The following is an 11,408-nucleotide window of genomic DNA, read 5'->3' as shown; positions in this document are numbered from 1 at the left end:
TGTTATTACTTCCAGCATAAATGAAGACAGAAAACTAAACAGCAGTAACGTTTGTAGGGTTACTGAAGTTGGGCTAGCTGGTATATAATGATGTGCTGCGTGACCGCTAGCGACACAGCTACGTTAGCATAATATAAACAAGCTAACTTTTTTTTCCACTCGATAAAAGTTACCGTGAGTGTTCTCGGTGGTCAGGAACAAATGTAATCGCATGGCAGGATGCTGTAAAAGGACCAAACTTCAGCCAGGAGAACAACTGAGATAATCCATCCACAATACGAGGTTAGTCATTCATATACTGCTGCATGGGCTGGGCTGTAGTTACATCCTAAGGTTTTAAAAACTGAGCTTAAATAAATGATTAGCGGTAATAAAAGCCGAGGGAGGTCAACAGGGATCACTGACTGTTTTAGGAGCTTTTTGAGATCAAATAGAAGAAAATACATAACATTAAACATGTTAACAACACAAAAGCCATATTAAACGCAGACTACTTTAGACCCGGAAGTAGGATTCGTCGCGTCATCACTGAACAACCGGATACCCATGCCTTACTAGTGAAATCTAAATTACTACATTTAATTAAGGATTGTCATTAAGTATATGTAGAGGTGGGTTCAAGTATTGTTAGCTCACAGACTCAAAGGTAAAGCTTTAATATTATCATGGGCATCCAGTCAGAATTTATAAAGAGATATCCTCTAATTCATGCTTTGATCATTAAATGTTTTCAGCTGCAGGTGTGATTGGGCAAACAAGAAAAGGAGAAAAGTGGCAAAGGGCTGCTTACTAATTGAGCTTCAAGACTAAAGTTAAGGTAGAGGACTCCATCTTAGCAAAACAATTTTATATACTATTTCTTAAGATACTAACCAATTGTAGAGGGTTGTAGAAAAGTATCTTTATTGTGCAGTGTACTTCTTAGTTCACAATCTACTGTCTTGTTTTGTGGGGATATCTATTTTTGGTGTTAAAATCACCTCCCCCAAATAAGTAATTAGAATTCACATAATGTTGTTTAGATGTCCTGAAAAGGAAAATCATTGTTTATTTTGTTGGGGGAGGTGTAGCAGCTAACGAGGATAAAGTGTATGTGACTTATTTTAGTTAGTAAAATTATACATCAACACAAATGGTCTACACTTCAAAACCTGACCACGGGATTTTCCTTTTGAAATAGCGACATCTGCTGATTGGTTAGCGCTGAAGGAAATCCAAGGCCGTACATAGCGAAGCTCGTTCAGCCTTCCCAGGTTATCAATCCATTATCTGGATTTGCGTTTGTTATCAGTTCACGGAGTGAATGTCTGCGAATGCATCCAACTCATTTGTTCCACATTCTTCTCTTTCTAAATTATCTTCCTCCAACCTCTTCAATGCCAGGAAGGAAATCTATAGCGGAGAGCAGAGAGAAAAAAATAACCTCCCCTCAATATCATATAATCATATTATATCATATGATGTATTGCTTGTGTTTGTCAGACATAAAAAGAATCAAAGTAAAACTGTCTGATTAATTTTGATTAATATTAATGTTGATTAATACATTTTAATGACAGTTGAAAGTTTCAGAGCTCTAATGTAAAGTCGTCCCCTTTGTATCCCACACTGAAATTAAAACGCTTATTTCATCACTCTGTGCACTACATCACCATATTCGTGATTAGCGTTCATCTCTTGTCCTTTTACAACAGTGTTGCATTTTACTGTTATACTTTCTCAGTTCTTTATAGATTTTTAATCACCATTTGATAACCTTTCAGTTGTAGGTGTCATAGGGATAATTTCCTGTGGAAGAAAAGTCTTTTGATTTATGAAGCATCTCTTTTAGATTGGTAACATTTTTCACATTTACAGATCTCAATCACCATTGCCCACATATAACAGTGATTATTCCCATGCTGACACAGCCAAGAGACTGAAAATACAATAAAGGTTTTGATGGCCAGAGAGGGTTTGTGTGCTTTTTGGGGGTGTTTGTTTATGTGCATATTTACTTTTTAATTTGGTTTTGCTACCCCAGACTTGGGTTATTCCAGGTACCCATCTGGGGCAGGCAGAGTATAAAAGGAAGCCAGATGCTTTTGGTGTATGTCGATGTTCATGAATGCCTGCTGCAAGTAAAAAAGACCCCAACTTGATGGATGAGTTTTATTCCAGCCTCCTGTCCTCCAGTCTGACACTGAACAACAAGAATTAGAACCACCTTTACCAGCAATAATAATGATTTTCTGTAAGACTTTATCAGTCTCTCATATTGTTGTGGTGGGATTATGGCCCACTTTTCTTTACAATGTTGTTTCAGTTTGTTGAGGATTTCAGGTATTTCTTTAGGTACAGCGCTCTTATAAGGTGCTACTACAGCACTTCAGTCAGGGTGAGGTTTGGGCTTTCACCGAGCAATTGTAGCACCTTGATTGCAAGATGCAAGAAAGTCATGTCCTTAAGAAACAGGAAATAAAAATCCAGCAAAGACCTGGTGCAGGACTTGAGAGATACATGGTGCCATTCAGTTGACCCATCTACTGTTCGCTGAAGCCTTAACAGAAATGGTCTCAGTGGAAAAATTGTTGTCAAGAAGTCATTCTTAAGGGAGGGAAGCAGGGAGAAAAAGGTGACTAATTGCAGAAAACTGGATTGAAAATCAGTGGCAACAGGTGGATCTGTGGATGGTTCAAATTGTCATCATATATAAAGGAGATCAAAAGACAAGTATGGCAATGAGTGTATGCTGTAAAATACCTGTAAAACATGATGATATACACCAGTTTTTGGCTAATTATTCAAAAACAAAATGGTCAAGCACGAGGAATGGACTGAAAATCAGTGAAAAGCAGCCAATTTGCAAAGAAAATGCCTTCAGGGAGCATGGAGAACTGTTCCTCAAGACCACTTTAACAAATTAAAAATTACTGGCTGCTTGGCAAAATACAAAGATCTGAGCAGCTCAAGACTTTTGAACAGTACTGTAAATCTGACACAAGGCATCTTTTTTTTAGATGACTGTTTGGTGCATGATCCCTGATGAAAAAAGGAATCAAATCAAATCAAACTAAAACAACTAAATATGCACATTTGTATTAAAATACTAAAACTTACCTCACAGTTTCACAACAATAAAGCTTCACTTTTAATATACGTACATCATCATCATCATGAAGAACAATAACAATAACAACAACAACAACAACAACAACGTCACGTCTCGCGGACGCGCTCGAGCCAACACCACGCGACAGTGACTGACAAGATGGCGATCATTTCAGAAACAGAGGAGTTACTGCGGTGAAGGAGAGGCTTGGTATGCTGTTTCCTTTCAGTAGCAACTAATTCTGAACATGTTTGTGACCGTGCCCCCGACGATGTGTGAATTCTGGCCGAGGCACACTTGGCAGGTCGGTTTTGAAGCCCTGTCCGATGCCGGCGAGCCGATCTCCGGCTGAACGCGTGAACTTGTTTCAGGATTGTCGCCGCTAGCTTGTCAAGCTAATACTACCTAGCATGCTAGGCTAACGTTAGCGGCAAGGGCAGCTAGGGCTCACTAATCTTGAATAAATACAATAAAATTAGACTGTTAGTTCAAACAAAATGTGTTCGCGTGTGTTGTAATTTTATTTTCATTCATTTGAGACGTTTATTTGTGAGACTTTGAAAGCGCTTTCGAGTTAGTTTTACACAATTCAGTATTTTGTAATCGCAACTCTTTACAGCTATTAATTACATGCTAGTGATAGCTGGCTAACTTTAGCTTTTTGGGAGAGACCCTCTGTGAAGTTGGGCTCCTCGGGCTGAACACTAACGCGTGCTGCGCTCGTGCAGTTTATTGAAATGCTACTCTGGCTGGTTGTGTTGTGGCTGTTTTACTCAGAGTTAGTGTGAGGCTGTGTGTCGGTAAAACCACGCACAGCCACAAGGACAAACCAAGCAAAGCAAAGCGCGCTAACTTGCTGGTAAAACTTCAGGACATTAGAAACTCTGGGACAACCCCCGAGAGTCATCGCTTTATTTGCTCAATTAGAAGCCACTGATTTCTTAATGCTGAGCCAGGAGGGTTGCTGCTAAATCTCCGCGGTGATTACTTTAATGTGGATCATGCTTAACCAGCTTCTGGCTCTGACAGCGACGTGCCACGTTATTCTGGATGTTTGTGGCTCGTCCCGATGCCAGCCAAAGGCTCGGCGCGAAAGCATTTCAACATGTCTGGAGACCAGACAGGATATGTGCCCCGGCAGCTGTATTTATATCATCCATGGCAGCAATCTGATGAACACGTATTGAACACACACGCCCCCTCCTGCACTGGTAAACAGGGGGACTGAGTGCGTTGAGCCATGCTTGTTTTGCTTTGTTAAATTGGTGGTTTATGACTAACCAAACTATAACTAAACGTTAACAGAGTTAGAACCGATTTTCCCGCTATCCTGTCCTCTCCAGACATTTTTAGCATGGAAACAACCCTCTGCAGAAGTAGTCTTAAGGCCTGTACTATGGAAGTGGAATTTAAGCCTATCCTGATAACTTTAGGCTTAACCCTGGGTTTTAAAAATGACCGAGGCAGTTCACTTTCCTACCTGGATATATTTCCATGCTAACTTATGCTGCAAACGTAACTATTCCTTCTGCCAACAGACTGGGTGGCTGTGGCTCAGGAGTTAGAGCAGGTCACCTGCTAATTAGCAGTTTTGATCCCTGGCTGCAAAATGTTAACCCTGAGTTGCTGTCCGATGCATCTCCTTACATATGAATGAGGTGTGTGTGTGTGTGTGTGGATAGCAGATTAGATCAGATTATTGTATTTTTTTTGTTTCCCAGTTGATTGCAGATAAATAAATTACAAAAATTTTATTTTTCTATAAGCATTAATATATGTTGCTAAAACAGGACATCCATTTGTACTTGTTGACCTTATATCTAATTTGGATGTCAACTACGCCTATGTTTGTATTCTGTCTTTGTATTTACTCTCAGACTGTTGAACACCACTAAGGCTGCAGCTGAGAGAATAAAAACTAAAACTGTCTCTTATACTCAAGTACTTGAACAATTCAGGGTTTAGTGTCTTGTTGTTGCATATAGATGTCTACATATAGACTAGAGTAGCTGGGAATTGATACACTGACCTTCTGATTAGTAAGTGGCCATTTTATCTTCTGAGCCACAGCTGCCAGCCCTGAAAACAGTGGAAACTGATAACAGAACCATTCCCAAGGGCATGTTGAACTTGCTCTATAGTACACTGCCCTGTACCCATACAGTGTGCCCATAGTAGGGCTGCTCGATTATGGCAAAAATGATAATCACGATTATTTTCACTGAAATTGAGATCACGATTATTTGACGATATTTATTTAACCCTTTAAGACCTACTATAGAACCAAGTCCACCAGAGCTTATATTATTTTTTTTACATGCTGTAGTGCCATTTGTGGGAGCATTTCAAGTTGCTATACATCAATACAACTGTTATAGCCCATATTTTAATAATATGTATGCATTAAGTCCATAGTAATTACATAAATTGCAAAAAAGTGCAATAAACTACAAAAAAAATTGAAAATCGCTTTTGTTTTGTTTACATATATTTCTACTTGGAGAAATTTAAGAGGCTTATCCCTCAAAACTTTAAATACAATAAAGTTGCAAAAAATAGTTTACAACAACAGGAAATTTATTTTGAGTGTCTTCATAGTTTTATTTTGGAGATACAGCAATTTTTATATACTGCAGGAAAAACAAAAAACAATCCTATGATGCAAATTTGCAAAGAAAACAGCAGGTGCATCATTTCACTGTGGGAAGTGTTACGAACAGCTGATAGGAACGGCAAAGCGTGTTTCTGGAATATTATGTTTTTGTTCCTGCAAGCGGTTTTTATGCAATTTTTGCAAAGCTATATGTGGAACGAAACCGTGACCGAGGACAAGCTGATGGCATCAGATGTAAGTACAACTCCTCCGGTTTCATATGCAAAACAAATTATTGCGCTAGCTTACACGGTTCAGGTTCTGCAGGGATTTAAAAATAGTTACGCAAAACGGAGCGTGCTGCTCTGACCGGCTTTAAAGGGTTAACAATGACTTTTAAAAAATAATATAAAATAGTGTGCAACACCACTGAAGTTTTTTTTTTTTAAACTCTCTTTTCAACCAACGGCAGTCACTCTCCAAATAACTTCTGCTTAGCTTTCCGAGCTTCCCTCGGGTCCTCTTAATCAGCGGTCTCCAACCTTTTTTGCGCCACGGACCGGTTTATGCCCGACAATATTTTCACGGAACGGCCTTTAAGGTGTCGCGGATAAATTAGGGAGGGGCTAATAATCGGCTCAGTCATTTTTAATGATCGTTGAAAGCCCAGATCGTAATCGTGATTAAAATTCGATTAATTGAGCAGCCCTAGCCCATAGTGCACCACTTTGCAAGCTCAGACCCCCTCTTTTTCCCCCCCCCTCAATGATCTTGTTCCCTTGACATCAGTTGGGGGGGGGGGTCAGCCCACTCAAGGATCCCCAAATTCTTAGCAGCTCTGTGGGATTTGAAAAGAAGCCAGAAGAGGTTCTGTGAAGAGTGATTGGTATGTTTTTAGCTGAACCTAGAGCTTCTCAGCATACTGGTTGCTCAGCTATATAAACAATTCGATTTCAATTCAAGTTTCTTTATGCCACAGTCACCTCAAGGCGCTTTATCATTTAAGATGGAGACCCTTCAGTTTATGGGAGAAAACCACAACAGTCAACAGGAGGAAACCTCTGGCAGAACCAGGATGTCTTGTGAACAGTTGGTGGTGCCAATCTGAAACTAATTTTAACATCTTTCAGGTTAAAATTTTCTTAAAGCCCAGCTGCTGCTAACTAGCTATCTGTAGTGTCTCCCTTCTCTTGGCTGAGCAACAGGTTTCAACTTCATTGCAGCTGGAGTTGATTGTTCAACTCCTCCATTTTGGACTGCAGCTGCAGTTGGTAGTTGGGACCAGTTTAGCTTGACTCTGCAGCAGGTAGACAGCTTGTTCCTGTGTCCCTATGCTGTACAGAGCTAAAGAAGAACTACTGTTGTCAGTTGCTGTGCAAGATGTTGGAATTAGTGTTCATCTGCAACCAGCTGATTGTTCTGCTTGGTTATTGATTTGTCAAAAAGTATTTACAATACTGTATTGCAGAGGAGACATTTGGAAACGGTTATTTTTTGTTGCTTCATTTTCTGAACACTTAAATCACCAAGATAAGAATCTATGGTTTGAGAAGGAATTAGACCCTTTTAAGTTATCTAAGTCCTTTGATTTGAGGCTTTAGAAAATCTAGCCTATGATGTGGAACTTTAACCGATTTCCCACAGATTTAAACTGCTTTTTTCTACAGCCTCAGTAAGCTCGTCAACCCCAGTGTGAAAGCGACCCTCTTTCCGTAGAGTTGTGTTTATTCGCCAGTTATTTTACTACTGGTCCCTGTTGAGGTTGAGAAATGTTTGAGTCCGCATGCCACCTGGCAGTTTGCCTCAGTTTACTCTGCGTAGATACAACCTCACAAAGCAGTCGATGGAAATCAGATGCAATAATAATTTCTGGTTTCATGTGTTTCCTGTAAAGAGAAGAGGATGAAGGTATACATTTAAAAATATATGTTGTTGTTTTTTTTGGGGGGTGGGGGGGTTGGTAATTCATCTGGTTTTAATCTTAAATGAAAAAAGCAGATGTCTGCGTGTAGTGGGACATTTAAGTGAAAAGTGTTTAGTGTTTGTTTTGCGTAGATGTTTGCGGCATTGTGGTGGGCGCACTGCAGTCTGTAGTTTTGTGTCAAAACCATACATCCAATCACAACAATAGCGATATCGGGTGAAAGGGGACAAAATGTTGATGTTCTGATGCATAAATTGTGCACGGGAATGAAAGGTCCAGGCATGAAGCAGTTGGAGCAGTTTGTTTTTTTCCCCCCCCCCAATAGTGAGCGATGTAATCCTGCTGTTGCTGTCAGGTTGAAGGGGAAAGCTCAACTAGTCAACAAACCTAAAATGGGACTTAGCAATTAAACCATAGAAGTTATTAAACTCCAGAGTCATCAGTCATAAGTTGTTGGGTTTTTTTAAACTGCAGTCTAGTTACGCATTCAGTTTTATTGAAAAAGAATGAACAGTATATTGTTTGTTGTTAGCCTCTTTTTCATCTGTATTATGTTTAAAAATCCCGTCTAAAAGGATGTGTTTTTAAATGAAGGAATAATGGTGTTAAACAATAATGCTCTAACATGAACGCCTGTGGCCTGTACACAGGTAAACTTATCAAAGTTCTCACCTAACCTTTTCTCTTCCCTCTCTAGACAACACCACCATGCCCTGGGAGGGTCTCACTTCTCAGTTCGCCATGGTTACCATGGTGATATGAAGCCAGCGTGAAGCGCTGACAAACAAAGACTTGCACGCCAAAAGGTCAGTTTGACTGACACAGCCAACTTGGCGGGCAGGCTTGTGTAATGGACAGGTGTAAGCATGTGGGGCGGCTGCGGCTGGCCCCAGACCACTCCATTCTTAACCCCCAGAAGTGGCACTGCGTTGACTGCAACACCACCGAGTCCATATGGGGCTGCCTCGGCTGTGCCCACGTGGCGTGTGGCCGCTACATCGAGGAGCATGCTCTGCAGCACTTCCAGCAGCAGGGCCACCCACTGGCGATGGAGGTTAACGAACTTTACGTTTTTTGTTATTTGTGTGACGACTATGTTCTGAATGATAACGCCACCGGAGACCTCAAGTTGCTTCGCAGTACACTCAGCGCCATCCAGAGCCAGCGTTATGAGGTCACCACCCGCAGCGGGCGCACCCTGCGCTCCGCTAGCGCCAGCGTGGATGTCCTCATGCCATCCGGCGTTCGTGAGTTGCAGTTGAGGGACGAGGACCGAATGTTTACCGCTCTTTGGCACCGCCGCAGAGCACTTATGGGACGCATCTTTCGCCTTTGGTTTGGCCTGACTGAATGTGGAAAAAGGAGAGCAGAGGAAGAGAGGAGGAGGGAGGAGGAGGAGGAGCAAAGAAGGGAGGCCAGGGAGAGGAGGCGAGCTCTCAAGAGGCAGCTACAGGAGGAGCTGGAGAACGCTCCTCTCAGGAAGAGTCGTCGCCTGCGTCAGAAAAGCCAGAGAGTTGGGGATCTGACGACCACAATGCTGACTTCTCGCAGGGCACGCAACAAGACGAAAACTCCAGCGCCCCCATCCCTGAAACGCAGGCAACGAACCCGAAGCCCCGCCACTGTAACCCCCAAGAAAGCTGGACCAAAAAAAAAGGTCCAAGCAACCCCCAAAGCACGCAGCTGTTCTTCAACTACCAAATCTAAGCCCAAAGCCGCTTCAGCAACCCTGCATACTGCCCAAACCCCTGTCTGCCGCAAGCAAGGCACCAAACAGGACGGCTCGCCCTTCAAGCGGCGTCCTACCGTCACTCCTGGAGTGACGGGATTAAGAAATTTGGGAAACACTTGTTATATGAACTCCATCCTGCAGGTGCTGAGTCACCTGCATGTTTTCAGGGAGTGCTTCCTGCGTCTGGATTTAACACAGGCGCTGGAGCTACTGGCATCTGCCGTCCATGGCCAACTGGTGGAGAAGGCCTCATCGCAGCCCCCCTTGATCCAAAGGAAGGGACTCCAGACCAGCTCGGGCTCTGGGGTGGGGCTGAGCGGCGGGGCGTCACGAGGCCGCAGCATGGAGTTGATACAACCCAAAGAGCCCAGCTCGAAGCACATCTCACTGTGCCATGAGTTGCACACCTTGTTCCAGGTCATGTGGTCTGGCAAGTGGGCGCTGGTATCGCCTTTTGCCATGCTGCACTCAGTGTGGCAGCTGATCCCGGCGTTCAGGGGTTACGCTCAGCAGGACGCTCAGGAGTTCTTGTGCGAGCTGCTGGATAAAGTGCAGCATGAGCTGGAGAGCACGGGCAAGCACACAACCAGTGCTGGGGTCCCACAGACGCAGAAGCGGCTCATCAAGCAGGTGCTCAGCGTGGTCAACACCATCTTTCACGGCCAGCTCCTCAGCCAGGTACACACACACACACACACACACACACACACACACACACACACACACACACACACACACACACACACACTCTTCACCGATACAGCCGGCTTACCTGACAAGCTTCATGATGTGTGCACATGTGCTGGTCTATAGCTCCACTAAAGACGTTTCAGCCAGGACAAAAGGAAAATCACTGACTATTTAGTAGTTTTTCAAAAAGTATAAATTAATGTTACTAAATAGACATTTTTATTTATTAAGACAGTCTTTACTGGTTTAAAATGAGTGTTTGGGGTTGGCTGAACATGTTAGCACAGTTTGTCCACATATCGTTAAGTCTATTGTGCTAATCAGAGGCTGTGACCTTCAGAGGAGCATATAAAGGCATGAAAATCTCAGATTGGCTCTCATACTGTGTTTGCATTGATTTGAATTCATCAGTCATCACTGGCTTTGATTCATCCTGTATTCATAATAATCAGAATAAACAGTTCAAACTAAAGAGAGGTGGTTAAACTGTAAGCAAGGAGTATTTATTTTTGGTCTGATTTCAATTCATGTCTAAACTAATTCTCACTTAGAATTATTTAGGTAAAAATGATCAACTGTTTACACACCAGTATAGTACAGCGCCCCCACCTGGCCCATGCACCGGGAATTCTTCTTGAGTTATTTATTAATTTTATAGACAAAAGCTTCAACTGTTAACTACTATATTTCTGCAGTTTCTGGTAACATTAAAAAACTGCTATAAAAGGAAGAGCCAAGCACACTATTTAAATTTTATCTGTTAAGCTGATATCCATCTACCTATGTAAGTTATCAAGGTAGTTAATTAATGGTAATTAATTAATTATTGCTTATACCAGGTGGTCTTAAATCTGTGTCTTATAACTTTTCGTTGTCTCGCCTTCAATAAAAGGGAGGGAAGGAATATAGGAAAATATTCTGACTTGTCGACATGATGCTAAACAGCTGCACCCCTTAAAGGTGGATGAGGATGTAGGAAATGGAGAGAGTTGGCTTGAGGACAAGAGATTAGTCTCTGCTTGTAGAGGCTGAGCACACACGGTGACACCTGCTGCTGCTGGTATATATATATATATATATATATATATATATATATATATATATATATATATATATATATATATATATGTGTGTGTATACCGTATTTCCCGGACTACAAAGCGCACCTGAATATTAGCCGCACAAGCTAAAATCAGGGGAAAATCCTGTTTTGTACATACGTTAGCCGCACCTGACTAAAAGCCGCAGGTGTTTCAATGTTGACTTATAAGAGAATATGCACAAAGGGAATTGTCAGGAAAGAGATGGCTGTTTGGAGACACACCCCTTTTATTAATATTTTGAAAAACAAGTTATGGGTACATATTTGCACATGTAG

The 11,408-nt window shown here is 41.9% G+C and overlaps 1 protein-coding gene across 2 annotated transcripts in view; it reads left to right on the top strand.

Annotated features, from left to right (window-relative positions):
- Nucleotides 1-3,212: 3,212 nt before the first annotated feature.
- Nucleotides 3,213-11,408, top strand: part of usp44 (ubiquitin specific peptidase 44) — a 16,728-nt gene continuing 8,532 nt past the window's right edge. The window contains exons 1-2 of one of the 2 annotated variants that reach the window (XM_085385733.1): nucleotides 3,213-3,301; nucleotides 8,306-10,018. In XM_085385733.1, the coding sequence (XP_085241859.1) occupies nucleotides 8,459-10,018 (1,560 nt within the window). In that variant the 5' untranslated portion in view covers nucleotides 3,213-3,301; nucleotides 8,306-8,458. Of the gene's footprint in view, nucleotides 3,396-8,305; nucleotides 10,019-11,408 lie in introns of both variants that reach the window. The other variant, XM_085385734.1, reaches the window with a different exon arrangement.

The sequence above is a fragment of the Rhamphochromis longiceps genome, linkage group LG17 (genome assembly GCF_057381845.1).
Source record: "Rhamphochromis longiceps isolate RC_006_pf linkage group LG17, R_longiceps_female_GT1.1, whole genome shotgun sequence".
In the NCBI taxonomy this organism is placed as follows: Eukaryota; Metazoa; Chordata; class Actinopteri; order Cichliformes; family Cichlidae; genus Rhamphochromis; species Rhamphochromis longiceps.
The sequence above is the reverse complement of the archived record's forward strand: the minus strand, read 5'-3'. Positions and strand labels throughout refer to the sequence as shown.